The sequence below is a fragment of the Falco peregrinus genome, chromosome 10 (assembly GCF_023634155.1).
Source record: "Falco peregrinus isolate bFalPer1 chromosome 10, bFalPer1.pri, whole genome shotgun sequence".
NCBI classification, from domain to species: Eukaryota; Metazoa; Chordata; class Aves; order Falconiformes; family Falconidae; genus Falco; species Falco peregrinus.
In genome coordinates, this window is record NC_073730.1 from 25,418,000 (window position 1) to 25,439,813 (window position 21,814).

The 21,814-nt window shown below is 39.7% G+C and overlaps 2 protein-coding genes across 4 annotated transcripts in view; both read right to left on the bottom strand.

Annotated features, from left to right (window-relative positions):
• Positions 1-117: 117 nt before the first annotated feature.
• MKNK1 (MAPK interacting serine/threonine kinase 1) lies at positions 118-20,184 on the bottom strand. Of its 3 annotated transcripts, none has more exons than XM_055814991.1 (11): positions 20,083-20,184; positions 16,598-16,696; positions 14,119-14,198; positions 12,617-12,690; positions 9,210-9,314; positions 6,133-6,188; positions 5,459-5,554; positions 4,317-4,511; positions 3,517-3,681; positions 2,858-2,901; positions 118-1,920 (listed from the first exon to the last, which is right to left on the bottom strand). In XM_055814991.1, exons 2-11 carry the CDS (start codon positions 16,616-16,618, stop codon positions 1,692-1,694), a joined length of 1,065 nt encoding a protein of 354 aa, XP_055670966.1. In that variant the 5' UTR covers positions 16,619-16,696; positions 20,083-20,184; the 3' UTR covers positions 118-1,691. The 3 variants fall into 3 exon arrangements, with proteins under 3 accessions (XP_055670966.1, XP_027644103.1, XP_055670964.1); XM_027788302.2 differs by lacking the exon at positions 20,083-20,184 and adding an exon at positions 15,629-15,726 and having other exon boundaries at positions 2,858-2,898; positions 16,598-16,712; XM_055814989.1 differs by lacking the exon at positions 20,083-20,184 and adding an exon at positions 15,629-15,726 and having other exon boundaries at positions 16,598-16,712.
• Positions 20,112-21,814, bottom strand: part of MOB3C (MOB kinase activator 3C) — a 36,451-nt gene continuing 34,748 nt past the window's right edge. The window contains exon 5 of the mRNA XM_055814994.1: positions 20,112-20,184. The gene's annotated coding sequence lies outside the window, so the exon portion shown is untranslated. The remainder of the gene's footprint in view (positions 20,185-21,814) is intronic.

Genomic DNA, 21,814 nt, shown 5'->3' on the forward strand with positions numbered 1-21,814 from the left:
TTAGTCTTCAGGGACTTAAATTGTCTTAAATCCAATATCACACAGAGAAGGAAGTAATCCTCTATTTTTCTATGTCACCAAAAAAATTAACAGGACAAACCACACAGAACTGCCAAATGTGTTAAATCCGTAACTTAAAGCGTTTTAATAAAAACAAAGCAAAAAATACATTTCATAATCTGCCCACTGTCACAATGTATAAAATGTTTTAAATAACTTTAATATTAGTCACAAAATACAGCATGTTGTATAAAAATAGTTGTATACACACTGCTAAAAGATTATGTAAAACCACTCTGAATAGGCCATGCAAAGACATTCAGCTTTGACCTTTCAATTTCCAAGCGCCTGTTGGATCTGCTACTTTATTTCTTCTCATTCTGCTTGGGAGGGGTTTGTGCTGACACTTGGGGGCCGCCGCCTCCTCCCCCTTTCCACCCTGAACAGAATGCCCTGGCAAAGGGTTTCAGAAATGGCTGCAAGTTAAGGCGCATCACATCAGGCATCTTAGTGGCCCAATTTTCACAGCTTGCTTTTCAGAAAGTGCTCAACATCCATGCCCTTCCCCATGGGCACCTCACCTTGGCCACTCAGAATCTTCAGCTTTTCAGCCAGTACCTTTCCAAATTGCCCCTGACCCTTGGTGCACCACAGTACTAGAACTGGAAGCAAAAATCTATAGACACCAGCCTGAGATCACCGCAGGAGGCAGAATGCAACAGCTGCAGCACCATTTTTGTACAGATGTACCTCTGCATTTGATAATCTTAAATTATTCGCACACCAAAATTCACTGAAGCCTGTCCATTCACATTAAGAACTTCAGGCAACACACACAAAAGGACTTGGAGAAATAGTAGTTTACAGAAAGGAAGGCATAACTGAGGATAGCATTAATATAGAAGAAAACCCAGATACAAAATATAAACTGTTTGATAAACAATGTAACTGCCAGAGAAAGAGACACACTGGACAACAGAAAAAGATTATATGGGGGGCATTTTAGTGAACAATATGTCACATGAAGAAAAACACACCCCTGGCTTTCATCCCACATTCTGACACAGACTATCAACAGAATAAAAAAAAAAAAAAGCAACTCAGTCCTCTTCACCTCTACAAGCCTGAGCGATCCTTGCACCTTTACAGCATCATCCTCATACAATTTAAGCCTAGTGAAGGCAATGGAGGCAGGTATCTACCCAGTCATTATCTTCATTTCCCGAGTCTACAGAATGAGGGAAGGGCACTGCTGTTGAAAACAGTCCCTGCTGCTGACACTAGCAGCAGCGCCCTGCAAGATGTGCCATCAAGAGAGCAGCCATAGGCAGGGAGAGACCTGACGCTCTGCAGGGCAAAACAGGGGTTTTTTTCCCTGATGTTTTCAAGTTCGCATTTTAAAGTGTGCTCTTCCAAGAGGAAAATAAGGAAAGCTTAGTGCTTTATCACCTCAAATAATCCAGCAGCAAACCCATCTTTTCCAGTTTAAAAAGATCGGTTAAATTATCTTAATGCACCAAATCTGACAGGCAAAACACATTCCCATAAAAAGCTGTCCCCTTAAAGTTACAAGTCACATCACAAGAGCAAGCTTCTAACCAAAGTGGCAGAAGCAGAGAAGCTTTTACCAGTGCTAAAAATCCCAAGTAAAAACACAGGCTGATCTTGCCAATCCATAGCAGGAAAGAAGTTTAAAAGGCTTTATGGGGAACTGGCTGAAAGTCACTGTTTCTGGTGGCGTGTGTCATTGCTCTGCGCTTGGCGAGGCGGGACTTGGATGGAGGTGAAAGCTTCATGGAGCACACAGCGTGGGCAACATTCTCCTGCTCTGCGCTGAGGTCATTCTCGTGCTGAGACAACTGGCGGTTAAGGGCTATAGCCTCAGCAGCAAAAAGTGTCAGGTCTTTTGTGCTACTGTTCCTTTCAAGGGAAAAGGAGAAAGGAGTTACAACACACACAAAGAGTCACGTCACCTGGTTACCCTCACAGCAGAGTATTTATTTCCAGGCAGTTTTATTTCTCCTATCGAAACAGACACAGCAGGCAAAAAGACCAGTTAATATCTGCACCTCTCCTCATTGTGAGGACCAGCAATACGTAACAAAAACACGCTGGAGTTTTGGAACAGCCACAGCGCTAGTCCTCATTCTGCCAAGAACTTCCGACATAAAGCCAAGAAGCCACCTGAGATGCCATGCTTAATTTCTACACGTTATAACAGGATGGGCATGTGGGGCAATACCATTGTCTTTCTTCAGAGAACTGCAATCGCACTACAATTGCGCATCTGGCTTCAGGAAATTAATTTCTGATGGGAATAACCACCTGGAATTGCCAGTGGCAGATACAGAAATAACAAGAGAGATGTGTGACTCAGGCTCTCGGGCATACAGAATCTGCCATCAAATCACTTTAAATGAGGCTTGCCCTGCTCACAGCTAAATTGACGTTGTAGTTGCTGGTGATCACTGTGTAAGTCAGATACGAGTCTGTGTATATTATTATTATTCACCCACCAGAAAGCAGTCTCTTTGGATAATACATGCCTTTATGTCTTTTTTCCCCCTCTTGGGCAGCAAACTGCCAAAACCATCATTATTTCCTGACTAAGATTAGCACTGCACTGCAGGAATCCTCTCCAATGCCTTTCCCACAAACAAGCAAGATTAGAAATATTAAAGCTCTCATTTTTCTCTTCGGATCTCATGTTCTTGACAAAATTAGTGCTGCACATTTATGAAATTCCACTCTCAACCCAGGATCTTACCCCCTGATCTGTCACCTCCCATCTCTCCCCATTCTTTCAGTGATTATTCCTGGCCAAGTTTATAGACAATAAAAAAAAAAAAAAAATTACCTTTGAAGAACTTGAGGGGTAGGTAATCCCCTTTCAGGAGCCTGCTAGAAGAAGCAGTTAAAAAAGTTAGTTATGTATTAGCTGGGAATCAAGCTTTCCCAAGAGAGAGTGATAAATAGGTGACACCCCAAACTAATGGATGCTGCATATAAACTAATTCACTGTGGGTTTAGAAACCACTGTTGGTTTACAAATCACATTTCATAGGTTGTCTCCCCTCACAAGAAGACACCACAGTTGGCAGGTATAAGACTAAAGCTTTAGAAGCTCTCCAGAGGTTCTATCCCTTCTTTCCTCAATTGGGAAGCAAAAGAGGACACTGCCGGTCTTTTAAAACCGTATCTACCAACATTCTGCATTACTGTATTAAAGAGTAACATAATAATCTGTGTACTGCAGCACTTTGTATTCACAAGAAAGCCATTTAAAATGCATGAAGCAATAATATAAAAAAAAACCCACACACTTAAAGCTTGACAGATTCATCCAAATATTTACCACACAGAGCTCCAGAAAGAATAAAGCCACTGTGTATCGTTTAATTAGCCAAGATAAGAGCACTAAAACACACAATGACTACTAAAAGTTCAGAGACAGGGAACAGCTTGTCACTTTGGAAGAAGACTAACCCTTAAAAAAATATAAAGGGGGATACGTACTCCTTGAACCCATGGATGTTGCAAAACTTGAGCAGCACTAAGTCGTTCTTTGGCATCACAAACCAGCAACTTTGAGATGAGATCTTTGGCCTCAGAGGATATGTGTGACCAGTCCTTGTCAGGAAATTCATACTTGCCTTCCTGAATGCTCTCAAAAAGCTTGTTCTAGTAAAGGAAAAATCCTTTAATTTAAATAGAGTGCAACCAGAAGAATTCTCAAGTGGAATTCTTCTCACTCAATTTTATTCACCTAATGTGGTAGGTGACAAGTGAAACCATCCACTGTCCTTATGGAGTCAACAGAGAGTGACAAGTAGCTCTACAGTGATTCAGTGCATCCTAAGATGGACACGATACATTGCTGAAAACACCTTCCCCCACCACCCTCCCCTGTAACAGCGCAGCCAACATACTCAGCTTTTAGAAAGAGTGAATTCAGGCCACGCATGGAGACTCTCTTGGGGCTCAACTTTTATCTGAGAAACTGTGGCGACTACCATAAACCGCATCAAGAATTACAGAACACAGAGGATTGTGGGGTGGGGGAGAGGATGAGGAAAAGCTCCGAGACCTCACATCAGGCAGAGAAAAAAAGCAGTTGCCAAACCTTACTTTAGAAAGGGATATCATCATTCAGCTTCTGTATACCACCTGCACTTCTCAGCGACAGCTTATCCTCCCAGATAACTGGCTAGGTTACAAACATAGCTCTTCACTGCTGGCATTGCGGCAAACCTTACACCCTAAGTTCACAGGGCAAACTACACACTCCCACACGTGCCCAGAACATGTGCATTCACCTGGCAAACTCTGCAGACTTCTCCTCTGTCCCAGCCACAGTCTGTGCCACAGTTGCCCACAAAAGGGGGGTAACCGCTGAGCATGATATACAGGATCACTCCCAGGCTCCAAAGATCACACCGCTTATCATAGAACGTGGCTTCCTCCATGAAGACTTCAACCACTTCAGGTGCCATGTACTCTGCAGACCCACACTAGGAAACCAAGTTCACGCAAGTTTCAAAGGGAGGGTCAAATCAAGACAAGACTCAGGCTTATTCTCCTCTACAGTAGGTGACTTGTTCAAAAAGCAGAATCAGGCATCAGGGACTATTGACATTTACTGCAGGTTTTGTTTCATTAAGCCTAATGACAACTGCTGCATCTCTCAAAGGTTAAATGGAATTGCCAAGAGATTTGAAACATTTTGTGAGTGTACTGCACAGAGAAAAAATTAACACATTTCAGGTGTAAGGACCACAGAGACCTCATAGAAGGCAAAAGAGTTCCTACTGTTCTTTAGCAGAAGCATAAGCTGTTCCATATGAATTTATGATCCTTTACAAAGGGTCAAAAAATTAATTTACACACTTCAAGTTTTTAGATCTTATCCATTAGTTATCAGGCCTTTCAGAAAGTAAACAAATACATCATGGGAGGTGATTTCCATAACAGACTCCTGCAAAAGTGTCAGATTTTTCTTTCACAGTAATGCAGTAAGCATAGTACTAGTTTTTCAAACTAACGTGTATCATAAAGCTACACACCGATTACAGAGCATCCCCCTTAGCTCATGGGTCTTAGCTACAGAACCCAAATGTGGCAAAATGAACGCAAAACTAAGGTTCAAACTCAATCCATAAGCACATAAAAAACCTCTATGAAAGCTTCCTCATTTGATGGGAGTAAGAGATGAACAGGATCAATGTGTTACTTGCTGGCCAACAGGAGAATTAACACAGTGAGACCCCGTGAACCTGTATATTTGTTCTATGACTGGGAAATCCAAGACAATACTTACCACACATACACCTGCTTTAAACGAACTGTCTACTGCTGGGTGTTACTTTGTGGTAAGCCCTTCAGAAGCTCACCTCTGGCGACAAGAAAAACTGTTTTATGGTAGAGGAGAAAAAGCATGAAGCTACAGTAGATCTCTTACCGGCGTTGTTAATTCAGGAGTAGTTATTGGAGTACACGCACTGTTCAACTTCACCCCACTACCAAGATCAAAGTCACATATTTTTACCGGTGATACCTAAAAATGGGGACAAAGCAGTAAGAGGTCCAGAAGACTGGGATTAATGCAATATGTATGAATACAGCACCAGGTGGAAAACCCCAGGACAGAACACAAATTGGTCTAGCAGCACAGCTAGTGAAACCCTGTCTCTTACAGATATATTCCACTCCTTGCATTTGCCACCTCTGCCTCAGTTGCTCCCACACCACTAGTATCTGATCCAGCTACACTTTGGGTTTTTTATTTGGTTAGGCAAGTGCCAGTACACACTAGGGCAGTTTGGGAACTATACATAACATGACCAGCTGGCCTGTTGCTTGTCCCATCTGGGTACTGCCTCAGAACAGATGAGGTGCTCAACTGCAATTGCCATGCCCTCTCTAAGAACAGTTGGCTTTTTATCCCTTAGCCAGATGCTCACATTTTCACATCCCAAAGAATTTAGTCTCTTTCAGGCTTCAGTTCTGTCAAATGTAGTTGAAGTTCACCAATGGGTTCAAAAGTTTTCAAGAAGAGACAAGACAGAACATGAGGGCTGTTTTTGGAAACCAACTTAAAAAATACCCTGCAGAAAGCAGAGACAAGAGTAGCACCTTTTCTGGGGATTCACACAGGATGTTTTCAGGCTTCAGGTCCCTATGAGCAATACCTAAACAAGAATATAAAATACTCATTAGAAAAGATACTCTCCTGTTTTATTTCTCATTACTTGTCTTTTTTAGAGGATGGCCTGGGAAATATTCTAGGTCTGCGTTTGCTATAAAAGCCCCTGTTAATGATACTGCAAGTAATTTAATTGCAAAGTGTATTCACTAAATGTCACTGTTTCATCCTGCTATACCTTTACTATCTCTAAATGTACATGAGAGTCAGTCAAGCAAATAAAAACTTAACACTGGAACTTTTTCGCTTAGCCCAAATTAATTATGTTAATTAAAACCAGCTTACAAAGATAGCTGACCTGTAGGCAAGTTTGTGTACACAGTTTAGTCAAAAGATTTTTGAAGCTTCTACAGTAAGGTCCTTTCTAGATAGACAACTAGTGGTCTGCTGAACTCCTACCAGCACAGACAATACATGCATGACATGCTCTCCCCCCCAAAAAAAACCCCACCCAAGTTCGCAGATGAAAATATCATCCTTTAACAGTAAGGTATGCACTCACTGCTGAAGTAAAAGAAAAATTAAAGGCTTAGGTTGGAGATGAAGAGGAAAAGCTAAAGGAGAACAACCAAAGGTCATCTTCATTCATTCAACTGCTATCAGAACAGGCAAATCCAACTCGGAAGCAAAGGTATCTATCCATGCAATTCATATGCAAAGGTAGTTCTGTGTTGTCAAAGCAGTTCTTCAAATGTCCAAACACACTATTTCTGGAAGTTCTCTGTTTAATATGATCACACTTAATGGGAATGCAGAGAATGTGAAGCAAAATAATCAAATCAAATCAGGAACTTGCTGTAATTTAACTGCACTCTAGCCTTGCTTAAAAACATTACAACCCAAGCATACTTGATACTACTTCAGAATACAAAAAAGAAAATATCCCACCAAATTCTCAGTAAGGGAGTTTCTAACACCTCCTCTCAGCACTTTCTACAACATGACTTAAAGACGTTAACAGCACAGCATAACACCAATCTAAAGGAATCAGAGCTTTCACAATAACGATACTGTTCAGAGTCCTTATACATGGAAGATGGCAAAACAAATACATCAAGGCGGCCCATGCTGACAGCAAGGCTGACAAAGCTCCCAGCAGTTGGCCTGGCTTGCAAGGTGAAACCCAACAGCACTTTTTTGTATCATTGCTTGAATTCATGTATCTGATTATATAACATTGTATTTTGCAGTTGCACACAGCGCTGAGAAAAGACAACAGTTTCCTTTAAACACTCCTCCAGTGGATTATTAGTAGTAAGGCACACATATCCCAAGTGGGTGTAAGGCAGTATTATCATCCAGCTAAGTTCTAAACTACTCCTGGTAAAAGAATTAGTTGTCCTCATTCCGTTGTTGTTTTTTTTTTTTAAAGCATCTAGCTATAGCACTTCACCATTAAGCTGTGCAATAAAATTGCTTTAATTTCCTGTTTACTTTAGTGGTCTGTATGCTACTTACTAATTATTTTAATGTCCCACAAAAGAACCATAAAGGGAACAATAAAATGCAAGGGGATGCTGTTGTAGCTGATTCTGCAAGCCATGTCCCCACTGTACCAATTCACAGCAAACAACAAGAAAGTGGATTGCTGCTCTAAAGCCTTTTAAATGAATCACTCTCCTCTTGTTTGGGGAAAGGAGAATTAAAACTAAAGTCTGAGAGAGAACTACAGAAAGGTATTAGCTGAGTTGACGTTTAAACTTCCTTGAACAGTGTTCCTAGAATTTCAGCAGTTAAGCAACTACCGTAGGCCTAACATCAAACTGTATTTCTCCACATGTTCAGCCTACAGTTTCCTGTTCCTCATTTGCCCTGTATCTCAAAGTCAAAGTCTTCCAAATACAGGTATTCAAAGACTACATTCTCTGCAGGTTTCAAGTTCAGTTATTACATAGACAGGCTATGACAATTACCAAAAACCTTAATCCAAACTAAGTTTGTTTCCACATTCAAATTAACTTCTCATAACAGTCACAACATGTGAAAGGATCCATACTCCTCAGGTTTACTGCTTTATTCCCTATCCTATACTTTTTAATCGGTTCAACCTATCAAGGTACAAATGCTGATTCCAACTCAAACATATAAGCAGTCCTATGACTTACAAGTAAAGCCTACAATTAAACATTTATGGAACTGGGGCTAGTACTGAACAACTTAAGACAGAAAACAGATCTGCTGAGATCTACCCAGCTAATCAGAATGGCAAATAAATGAGGGAAAAATTTATCAACATAAATAACCAATAAACACAGCCTCCAATTATATACCATTCTATTCAGAGGTAATCACTGTAACCTTAACTGAAGCTGCTTAATCTATACAAGACCAGGTAATCATGAAATAGGAAAGATTTTGAAGTTATCTATCACACTCAACAAGAAGATTACTCTGGGATGACCATAAAGCACACAGAAATTTTGAAAATAAAGTAGTCTCAAGTAGAAAAAGCAGCATGAAAGCATTTTAACATAGAATAACTCTCTACAAACAGAACTGCTTTTAAACCTGAGCAAACCCCAAATACAATTAGGGCAGCTTCAAACAAGGACTATGGTTTACTTGTAGGTGGTCTCAACCCAACAGTGGAGGTCTAAATGTAGAGACTAAAAACTACTACAAAGAGGTCTCGTAACCAGCAGAAATTCTGGGTAAATACAGAAAAGCATCTTTGTAGACCTGAAAGAGGAGGAATTTAAAAAGCATATTAGTTCCCTTTTGAGTAACCTTCACATGGTGGCTTAGGTAACTAGAACAAGCAAACAGATTCAACCCTAATGTTAATTCTCCCCATATGCAGATTTAACTTTTCTTCTTCAAAAGGCTCTATCATCTTGACACAGCTGATTATAATATTTTAATACAGTAATTTAAAGGAAAACAGTGTAAGTCATCTGGCATTTCTGTAAATAGAAATAAATCTAAACAGACTACTTAAAGATAAAACGTGCTCCATAACCTAAGTGTACAATATTAACTAGTAAAGATGGAGACAGCCTTCTCTTACCTTTTGTATGAAGAAAATCCAGAGCACAGGCAATATCTCTCACTACTTTGCTAGCTTCTCGTTCATTGAAGTGCTTTCGCTTTTGTATATGTGCCAGGATCGAACCTGTCAGAGTAACAGGTGAAAGGGAAAACCTTAGTATGAATGCTGCCTAAGCTGAGAAAAGGCTTTGTCAATATGATGATAAAAATGCAATAGCCACTACTAGCCTGCCATAAAGGGAGAACCGATCTCAGTGTGAGCAAGGCCAGAAATAACTTCGAAAAGTTATTTGCAACTAACACTCTGACCTAGTATCTTTACATGGCAGAAACTGAAGTGTCACAATCCCATGTTTTTATATGAGAAGAGCCTCAGAAAATAATGATGAGCTAATACCAAGTATCACAAATCTGTAACCTCATCTCTCATTTTTCTAACAGTCTTTCATAGCAGTCAACTTCCACGGACCAAACAGAGAAATGACTAAGAAGAAAGTTACAGCTGAGCAGCTTAAATACTTAAGAATGCTAGAACATAATTTTCAAACATGGCAGCCCACTAGTTTAAGCACATCGTAAGAGCAATTGCTTTACTGCCCCAGCACAGGACTTTTTTCCACACACTGTGGACAGTAGAGATTTTTACTGTTATTTCATTGCTATTGTGCTAATTATTGTAGTAGTAAAACATCAGCTGAGGATGTACATAGCATTTCAGCAAAACCCATCCTTTCCTGGGTCACAGGCGGCCATGCTCAAACTAACTCTCCTCACTTTGGGTAATGTGACAATTGAAACCCCACACTGGAAGTCAAATATACGTGTTTCTTGTCTCAACACCATCAAAACAGGACAACGTTCTACCTTTAAATAAACATTAAAATTCCCACTAACATCAAGGTAAGTCTCAGACTGACTTAAGGCAGAATTTGCCAAGGGATGTGAAAACTGGCAAAAGAACTCTCTAATATTAACATAATGAGGGACTGGTAGCTTGCAGGCAGAGCTCCACTGGTATCCTTTTAAGAGAGGATAAAGGGAGGTTTGACTCCTTATCTTCTTTAAGTGAATTCCATCAATCTTAAAAGATTAAAAATGTCTTTAGAAAACCAATTAAATGTAGTCCAAAGATCCAAGCCCACTAAATAGCCTTCCATTTCCTTACTCAGAGAGGTATATTTTTAAAAGCAATCAGGCAGAGAAATTCAGGAAGTAACTGTCATTTGTTATTAGCACCCAATAACCGTCTTATATCTCAGGTGATTTCATTTTTATTCTTCAGTTCTAGATCTGGAAGTAAACCTCCCATTCTCTATCGCAGTAATTCCTATTCTTGTATCATCAATGCTGCTGCCACTCCTCCACAGTGAGAATTCTGAGAGGAAACAGGAAAGACAAGTCAAAAAGAAGAAAAAGGGACAAAGGACTCTTCAGATACGCTTTGACATGACAAAAGACTCTTCAGATATGCACAGACGTGCCATGTCAGATGGGTGGAAGAAGGCCATTTTGGACCAAGTTATCAGATTTTAAATACAGAAAGCTTCCCTTGCTGAAACCACCACTTTCTGGTTTGCTACAGATTTCTTGCGGGCACAGAGTTCAAAGGGTTTCCCTGGTATAGTTGATCTTTTCACCTTCAGAAATAGTTAACAGTTCTTGGATGTTTCCATCCCTGTGGACAAGAACCCAGACTTCGAAGGAAACAATACTGAGCAACCTGAAGCGCTCATTGCACTCAGCAGGTTTATTTCAGATTACTCTTCTGAATAGAGCTTATGTTCCAGACTCTCAGATAAGAACTGTATCAATATCAGTGAAAACATACTCTAAAAACTTTATATTCAGCTCACATAAAGTAACCCAACAAACAGAAAGACTAGCAGGGCACTCCTGCCACAGTCGTTACCACTTCTTCAATATTCAGAGAGAAAGCACCATATAGCACCTCCCAAAATGCATTTCAGACAGGAAAAAAAAAAGGGGGGGGAGGTCTCATATCATGTAAGTTCAGTATAATAAGCTGGATTTTAACACTTTCAATTATAAAATGCTGTCAGGCAAGGATATTAAAAAGCTTCTGCATATTATGGTGAACTGAACACAGCTAAAATGGGAGCAGAGCTCCTTCAGTTACCACAGCTACAGGACGGCAAAGCTGAAAGCGGAACGCCCAAGACAGCCCCCACCGCTGTAGGTAACATCAGTCTCCGAAACTGGAGTTACTGAAGTAAGGCTCGCACTGGAGATGAATGTTCTCATTGCTGCCAGCCCCACTGCTTACATTACAAAGTGTAGCACATCAGAAGCTGGTCTGAACCCTAATTCCCTTTATTTCTTTCTTCAAACCCACCTACCTTAAACTTCAAATACTGAAAATTTTTGAAGAGAAAGCTAGCCTCACCTAGTTGACCACTATAAAAACAGTAGCTAAGAGAGGGAAGAAGGTATAGTATTATTATCCTCTCAGCAGCCGTGCGGAGTCCCACAGTCAGAGGGTTAACTAATGGAAGAATGTGGCCATGGGAAAATAGACAAATGCAGATTCATCTCAATCAAGACCTATTATAGCTAATTTGTCAGAGAAATCTGTGCATTAAGAGGAAGAGCGTTAGAGGAAACCACAATGAAATGATGCAGTAATTTTAAGGGAAGGAAAAAAGCATGTATTTTCCTTTTTAAAAGGTTTTGCATCTATACCAAAGCAATCTGCATTTCTTGCACATATGGCTTGCTACTGAAAACCTTCCTGACCAGTGACAATAGATGTCAATTCAATTTTTCTTTGAAAGGTAGGCTACACTTAACTCTTGGTTTTGCACAGCCATGAAATTAATACATACTGTAATTGTGCTCCATACAGACAAATGTGAGAAAGTCCATGAAGTGCTTGATGCAGCCTTCTAATTCCCCAGGCGAGCATTAAATCCTGGAGACCAGTGGCCACACATGTTCACTTGATGGGCCCTCTTAACAGCCACAAGCAGACTGCTTCACAACTACAGCAACCCGAGACTGAAGCAAGACGTTTTTCACAACGGTGCCGAGTTTCAGAAAACAGTCAATCCTACATCAAAAGAAAATGCTACCAGAGCAGATACAGATGCTGTACTATGATCATACATAATACCTGACATACCATCTCCCTCCTTGCCTGAGGTACTGTGACCTATTAACTATATTCCAAAGCTTCCGCTGTAGTAGAGCTGACATTTCAATAGCTTAACTACAGACAGGGATTGCAAATGTATGACCAGACCCATCAGTATTAAAGAATAACCATCAAGCTTTATATATTTTTCCCTCCAGTTCTTAGTCTCAAAATTATCAAGCATTTAAAATAAGCTTTTCATTTTCTGCTTTAAAACACCGAGACGAACAGGACCAAAATGATTCAGTGAGCAAAGCACAATTACTGCACAGTACCTCCTCGCAGCTTCTCAAAGACAAGGTAGTATCTGGTGTCATCTTCAAAAAATTCTATTAACTCCAAAATGTTCCTTAAGAAAAAAAAAAAAAAGAAAAAAGGGGAAATAGAACAAACAGGTATAGAGTGTGAACAGAGCAATGAAGAGTTTCATCATGGCTAATTAGGAAGTTCCGGAAGTAACCAAAAATAAAAGTTGTAATTAAATATGTTGTTTTAGTTGCCTGTGGCATTAAAACCACATTTCCAACTCACACAAATGTAAGTGGGGGGAAACAGGCCAAACACCAAAATCATACAGGATTGTGAAAGAGTTCTGCTCAATTGACAGGAAGATAATTGGTAATAGATTGTATTTAATAAGTTTAGAACACTGCATTTGTGCTGAAGGCAAGAACAAAAAGAAGAAATAATTGGCATTCTTTCTCTCTGGAAATCACAAGGCAGAACACACAAGGTTTGAAGCAGACAGGCACCTGTCAACATGATATTAAATCCAGTGCCTTAGTTACCATTTTTAAATTAACTCGCTCCTGTCTAGCTAGCGTACAGCCTTTGTAGCACACAAACACCCCATGTTGCCCTGAGAATGTCAAACATGTAAGTCAGATTTTTCTAAACCCACAGCACCCAAAATCCAAATTCTGCATGTGGTCATGAGAGCTTGAATTTTTCATCAGTTATGACCATGTGCTCAACCACACACAGAAGACATATAATCTGCTTCTCCATAGCACAACTTAAACCCACATGTTTGGTAAAGAAGTTTGTTTTTAAGCTATCTTTAAGTGTTGTACTAAAAATCTGTAAAAAAAAGGCTCGATACAAGATGCACAACTGGAGTGCAGAAAACAGCTGTTATATACATTTTAGAATACCAGAGACATCTAAAAGAGTAGTTTCAGAACTGACTTAAAACTCCTCACAGAGCATGCTGCCACTGGCGGCGTAGCCTTTCCCTCCTTTTCAGAGATGAGTAGCAGTTGCTTCTTTAAAGTTGCTTCATCCTGTGGCTATGTGAAGTCAGCACATATTCAAATGAAAACGAAGTTAGCTTTTGGCTGATCTGAGAGTTCCAGTGCAAAAGCAGGAAGGCCGACACAAAGAGGACAAACCACACATTAAGGAAAGGAAGGGCAAGACTGTTCCTTTCAACAGCAGCTGGTATCAGGTCAGCTTTTGCTGATGGTGAAATCACAAGGGAGATTTTCAAAATGTTAATTCCTCATTTGGACAACAGCCACTCATCACTGAAGCATGTTCAGGCTACACTGACCTGCTTGCTAATCGAGTTACATGACTTATTTTGTAAATATTTCCTCAAATTTCACAGGTAAAAGAAGGGGAAATTCTTATTTTTGAATAGGTCAAGGCTGAATTTCAACTGGTTTTAAGAAGACTACTGCAAAGCTCCTAACCTAGTCACACATAAGAGGCTTAAAAATTTGAAAAAATATTCAAGATACTTTAAACACACACACACACAAGGGTCTATACTTACTTGTTACCCTGACACTGGTACAGCGTTTCTATTTCACGAAAAACCCGACTGCGACTATGCCCAGCGTTTTTTTCAATGATCTGTGGAAAGAGTTAGAGCTCTTATTTGAAAGATTACTGCAGGAACTGTGCACGTAGCTCTAGAATTAGTTAAGTGATCTAAGGCTTGAATCTCAGGCATGCCCACCAGAGAGAAACACTCCACCTTTGTTTGTTTAATTTCTCATCTGTCATTTATTTACAGTGTCAGCGGAGCTCTGGAAGACATTCAAAGGACAAGAGAAATGAGGACAGGAAGAGAAGAAAGGAACTAAATCCACACGTTACAGAAGTCACTGACCAGTTACCACAAGCTTTTTCTTGCATCACTTTAACCTTGCAACATGCAGAAAAGGATATCCTTTTGAGTTCTAACAAAAGTAGATTTGAGTCACATCAGACACTGAACAGCCAAAAAGAGATTTGTCATTATAGGCATTTAAGTAGTAAATTCACCACAAAATGAGTTTGGTTCATAGTGCTAACTTCATGGAGACCCAATAACAGGACCTAACATATTAAAGAAAACACACATTCCATCTCAGAGCCCTTCTGTACTGCCATCAGAAGTCACCTTCCTTCACACGCTCCTCGGGCTGTGAGAGAACAAGGACAAAGGCTTTCCACAGAGGCTAAGACTGAATGATTGCTGTGTGAATGTGAACTCATGACATCACCGCAAATACTACCACCACCTGTATCCAGTATCAGTTTCTCATTTTTACAGCCAAAGTTCTCTGGTACTGAATAGGCAAACCACTCACCAGCACTACATGGGACTTGGTATCTCATCGCATCTAATTCATAATGCAGCGGTTTGTCTGTTCCAGACTTTCAACTTTCAATTCTACCAAGTACACACAAAATCACAGCATTTAAAGGAGCAGATTTTTAAAGAGGCTGAAAATTTTGTGCCTATTTGCTTTTGCAAAAGAATCAAGCATAAAGTGTTTATAATTAAATGGGAGACTCGGGATAACCACAGATGTGTAAATGGGCCCTAACACTTAATAATGTTGTTACAGAAGATTCACCTCTGTCAAAATATAAGACAGCTTTACATGAACTAATGGCAGTAACTGATGCTCTCTGAACTCTGAGCAGCATTCTCAAAAGTTTGCACTATTTGGTAGGCCATACTAGATGACAACTCAGCCTCTTCTTTCATAAGAGATTAAAAACTGGTAGGGCTACAATCAAATCAGGACATGAGAGGAAAGCTTGCCCCAAGATCTAACCATCACGTATTTAATGTTTATGAATTCTATCTGCAGCTGATATACCAGTTAACTCCAGAGGCACAATACTTAAGACAACAGATATCTCAACAGTTATAAAGCAGGCTCATCTCAAGCGTCAAAAATTTTCTAAAAGGTTTTGCTATTACCGACTACTACAGGTTTTCACCGAGATACTAGGAGGGAGAAGACATGCTACAGACAGAAGCGATGCTGCTTTTATTCTATACCTACTTTTACTGCATATTCTTTCCCAGTTTGAAGGCTGACAGCACCTTGAACTTTGGCATATGCTCCCTCACCAAGAAGTTCAGCAGTCAGCTTGTACAAGTCTGCCAAAGAAATCCAGCAGAAAGGACACATTAGCCAAAGCATTTCAGTGAATAACATAAAGACAAGCTATTTATCTGATGAGCATCCCTCATGACAGCAACTGAAAAAACTCCCTTGGTAATGAAGACAGAAAATAGATTTATCAGGATTAAAAGTAGATGTGCCAGCCTTAATTATGCCTCATTTTTCAATTCCCCCCTCCAAGTTCCAGGAAAATTTAAAGCAGACTTAATTCCAGCATCAAAATTACAAGTTGTTTCTTGTATGAATAATCTTATAGCTTAGTAACTGCTAGGACCTCATCCACCTTCCCTGTCTCCATGTAAAACACAGAACCAGTTTTTTTTTCAGGTGGAAAACATTTCACTCCTTGATCAGAAAAGGCTTACCATACAAAAATCTACTTGCAGAGAGTGTTTTTAAGTATAACTGAAATCCGAAAGCTTAAACCTAGAAGACTGCTACCATCTTGGTTTGCAGCATACCTTACAATGCTCCTGGCCCACTAAGTAGTTTTATACTGGTCACCTTTGTCGCACTGAGCTGTATTTGACCTACAATGCTTCACAGTATTTGTGCTCACATCTGTAGTCAAAACATTTCAACATCAGCACTGTTCCTACCAAAAAAAACCACCAAACAAAAAAAAAAAACCAAAGACCAAACCAGATTATGAACAAGACTCAGATTTCAGCACCAAGAGGAAAAGAAAGAAAAAAAAGAGACTGAAGACCAAAACATAGGGGATAAAGAAAAAACAGAAATGTCAACTTAGAATGTTTCCCAAAAAGCAATGTTTAGCTAAGAAAACAGAGAACAGCAGAGGGAAAACAGAATACTACAATTAGAAGCTTAGAAATTGCAACTAACCTTCAAACTTTCCAGGGACATGATCTGTGGCTCTGGTTCTTTTTTTCTTTTTTCTTTTCCCACTGTCTGCTATGGGGAGAGGCTGACTGCTGACCATCTCTGTGTGGCAGAACATAAAGGTGCCTTTAACACACAATCAATTACTTTAGGAGAAAATGAACATGCTCTTGCGTGTTTATGTTCTTAAGCTATCCAAAAGTTTCTCTGCTTGTCTTCATCACATGCTGCCAGATCTCCCCCAGATATCATAGGAAACCTAAAAAAACAACAATTTGGGTGCTAATTAACAGCTCTGGGAACATTTGATACACAAATGCAAAAACAGAAGAAAGTAACTATGCACCTATACTGAATCCTTCTCTTATAGCACAGTAAGGCAAAGCATGGGAATAACCTTGTCAACAACCACCATGAGCTACCCACAACGTAACACATGACCCGATTTACGGCCCTCACAAGGGCACTATTCTTGGAGCTATTCTACTGGTTTACAAGTCGATTTTTTTCAAGTCAGCTGCAGAAAATGAGCTTCCAAAACAGGAGGAAGGTGCGGGGAAGTTTCAAACAACCTGGTGAAACAAAGGAACCGCAGGATTTAACAGGTCAAAGGCACAATCTAGGTCAGTTTATGCTGCCAAAAGGCCAGGAAAAAAAACGTTTTTCACAGAAGCATGATGTGCCTTTCTAAACCACAGAGCAATGGATAACTTGGGCTCCAAAACAAGCAGCATTTATGGCATTTAGATATTTTTTCCTGCATTACTAGCTGCAGATATCACAAGAGCTTAGTCAGAGATAACAATTCACTGATGCAAGATAATATGGCAGAAAAAAGAAAAAACACCCACGTACTCTTATGGAAGGCCTAAATAAAAAAATTATTATTATTTATTTATTCTTATGGAAGGCCTAAATAAAATAAAAAATACACCTCCTCTGCTAGAGGCTGCTTCATACAGCTAACCTATCTCCAAAAAGGTTGAATGATTCCACATTATACTCACATGAGCACTTTGCTACACCACCAGTCACATCCTGCCAAGTTGGCCCCAACAGTAAAAAGTCATGGCTCCAAGTTTTTAAGGCAGTAGCAAAGCAGTCCTAAGACATTTTACAGCCAGGAAGATTGCCATGTAAATTCCCAATTAAAGATCCTGCACTACAGGAAAAACTAAATCCCTAGAAATAGAACAATTATGAGGACACCGGTAATGAAAGAAGAGCAAGCCCTGAAAACAACTGACAAAAACAAATTCTGGCAATTCTCCTTTAACAGAGAGCCTTTGCAAATAGCAGTTGTTCTGCTCTTCACTGTTTCTAAAGTACTCTTAAAACACAGGAGAAGCACCCAGGCAGAAGATGTTACACAATAATCTACCAATACACCAAATACTTTTTCTTTGCTTCATTGTATTTTTCTTGTCAATATTTGTCAGTAACAGCTATTATGAGTGTCACTTTGAACTCACCTTGCCTGAATATTTAATAAGACAAGGGCTATTTTGAAAGCCTTTTCTCATTAACAACTTATTGAAACACTTAAAAATGTATCAGTCTCAAGACAAGGGTAAATCCTCATTTTCAAGACTTAAGCAGAATGTGTTAAGAAATCATCATGATGGATGACATAAGTTCTTAAATACAGCAAGAAATACAAAAGTGTACATTTTACCAAGTTATGAAGCAACAGTTTCCTTTCAACTCAAACGGACACACATACAGTTTTGAATTTTAACACAAAGAGAAGGCTAGCCGCTGACAGCGAGTTCCAGCTCTCCAATTTCAGTTCAGCTTGCATTAATAGTTATTCAGAGAGAGCTGTCTGCTTGAAGGAAGTGCTTGGTTTCCATAAGGTGTCAAACAAGTCACTTTAACAACCTGACCACCTGCAAGTCAACAAGTCACACCTAGAGAGATTCTATTCCATTTCAAGTATTACATGGTTTCAGAGCTCCTAACAGCGTAAAAATTAGCAAAAAAACAAGAGACCAATCCTGCATCTTAGCACAGCTGACATATTTCTTCACAACCATCTCCTGCACTCTACCAGTTGGCTACAATATTTACGGTCTGGTGTTTAATAACTGACTACATTATTTCAATTCTCTTTAGTCTGACTCAACTCCTAAATTAGAGAGCTGCTTCCTTGAAACCAGGAAGTTCACTAGTCATGTATACAGAGACCAAATTACTGAAAATCTGGTGTTTTCAACCTATAGTCTTGACCAAATTTGCTCTCACACAGGCATGACATGTTTGCTACATTAGATTGTTATTACCCCTCTGGTCTGCTATTTCACATAATTGTGTGGTTCACTTCTGTCAACACAGCTTTTCCTTTAAAGACGTCACAGCTTCATTCTCATAATTCACTTTGTTATAATGAACTGTAAGTAACAACTGGATGACAAGAAAACGCCTTTAGCTCAGCCACATGCTTCAGAGGTTTTTCAAGCTTTCAAAGAAATTCCTGTGTTTTCCATGACCATATACCAAACAGTTTCTGATAACACTGAGACACAGTGTGCCTCAACCGTCCAAGCAATGTTGAGGCATTTTAAATGCTGCATGATTACCTCTGGTGACAAAGACACTGTGGGCTCTTAGGAAGCTCACCCTGCCAGACAGAAAGCTCAGAGACTGGACGAACTGCTCTGGAAGGAAATGACCCATGAACATGACAGGTCCAAGACGAATGTCTAACTGTTGTCATTTTAAGGTCATTTACAGTGTGGCCTGAAGCGCTGAACCTCTGCTTCCACCAAATCAACTTGTCCACTCACTTCATAACCTCTTCTGGCTGAGTACAGGGAGGTGGGAGTAGAACATTACTCGGTGTTCAGTGCAGACTAGCCAAGCCTTTGAGAAAGGGCACTTCTTACATCCTTCTCGACCGTAACAGTCAGCCTGTTCTCTAAGAACTACTGTCTGACTAGCAGTCTGACAAAAGCTGAAGAAATAGGGAACAGTTCAAATTCTGATCTGTCGTTCTCCTCCAGTCAAGTTGCTTACAAATTATGTAACCTGGCAAAATCCACACTACAAGCAAAGAGAGCAAGTTTTGTCTTAGCTGCAGTTTTGCTGAAGTCCTGGATTTTAATAGCATCATCATAAATCAATGCTGAGGCAATATTTAACACATGCAACATTCAGAGCCTGCGTGGGAAGGTATAGTTACAGCCCTTCCCATTTGCTATTGAGGCCTCTACAGCCATCTTCAAAAGGATGAACAAAAGCACTTATAAGGACAACTTGCAAACAATGCCAAGTGAAGGAGAAAAGGAACAATTGCCCTAAGTTTCACTTCATCTAGATCTTAGATCACCTTTCATCTTGCTTCCTAACACTCCATATACAAACATGCCAAAATCCACTACCTAGATGTAACTCTCCTCTCATTCTAGTCTGCTTCCCAAGCACACATATGTACAGGAAGCTCTTGGAAAACACAGTACATATGCTTCTTTCTATTAAAAAGAGGATACCTTGTTTGTGTGGTTGAATTCAACAGAAGAAAGCAGCTGAAGCAGAGTCCGTGTACTACCACCTGTTTCAAAACTTGCAAGTCTTGCTTGAGCCAGGTTGTTCTGCAGCCAAAAAGAAACAATCACATTCAGAAATCACGTAAGCTACATTCAGGTAGTGCCCAGAGTTTCAAGAGATTTCAAGAACCTGTTGTGCTGGGCTTCATGTGAGCACACAGCAAGAACACAAACCCACATTAAAGACTTTATAACTCTTAACACTGTGTTTTGTATTCTGTACTTATTTCCAGCCCACCAGTCATTTCAATTGAAGAGGAGACCCCTTCATTACAGCCTTGCAAAAACAATGGAGGGATTTATGGTGTTCATTACTTCTTGTTGTTATACCATTGGAGAACCATAACAAGTTTAGATATAAAATACAGAATTACTCTTAATGGATAAGGATTATCATACTCCTAACCTAGATCAACACTCTGCCAAGACAGAGCTGCAACTACAGCTGTAACAGCACCAAGTTAAAGCATATCTTGAAAATGGTGTTGAAGGCAGCCAAACAGGCTCCAACAGACCAGAAGCATAAGAAATCATTTACCATAGCTGAAAAATCTTCTCCTGAGAATAGGTACCACTAGTACTGAATTCACCCCTAGTGAGCGGCAAACAAGGCAGCGATAGCAAGATGGTGTTACCAAACAAGGTAACACCACAAAGAAAAGAAGAATCAGGAGCCTTAAAATAAAGCCTTCTGTGGATTCACAGAGAGCAGCCACAACCTGAAATTCAACAGATGAAACAAACTCAAAGTTGATGTGGCAGCACAGGATGTTTTCAGACCACTGAGGTGGTATCTAAACAGCTGCAATTACAAAAATATTACTGTCCCACAGATATGGCAAAAGCAAAGACTACTTATTCAGACCGAATAAAAGCCTTCCGAGATCTCTGATGAGGCTTCTATTCTGCCTAACTGAACAACAACAGGGAAACCAGCCTGCACCTTCTGACCAGCATCCAACTTAGCTGTTGATTTATGCTTATTTTCAAAGCCATTGTTTACTTGTTCAAACAGCTGCCAATAGATTCAATAATTGGATATGAGTAAGTCCCTTGATTCCACAAGCAAGACATACTTGTTACTCTCAGACTTCAAATGTAAAAGTGCACGCTCAAAACTCAAAAAAAAGTTAAGCCACTTTAAAGTTCAGACATCCAGTTTTGAACAAAGAAACAAAATGGAAACAGACTTCAGCATAATTTTCCTCCCAACTCAGTTGTTGTTCTTGTACACTCCCTTCTCCAGTAACACTTCGATTCCTGTAGATGTGGCTCATAATGAAACAGGACTCACTCAGCAGGTGCTGATTCTGCTAAAACCTGCTAGTTGCAGGAAGCTCAGGATAATCTAGTAAGCTACCTTTATAAAGTGACTACATAGCAATTAATTGTGCTTGTAACATTACACATTAAAAGAAACAAAATTTGAAGAGGAAGGATGCCCAATTCTTTAGGACAGCTCTGTGTCAAAACCAGAGGCAGATTTCAATATTTATTCTGTACTGCATTAAGAATATTAATTTCAAATTGTAAGAAGTGAGTATTCTTACAAACTGTTCATCTTTACGGTAGTTTGCCATAATTAATCCTCAGCTGTGCAAGTTACCTTCTCATCCCACCTACAAGAAAACTTTTAGTATCATTTAATTCATTAATCTGAATTATCCATGAAGGA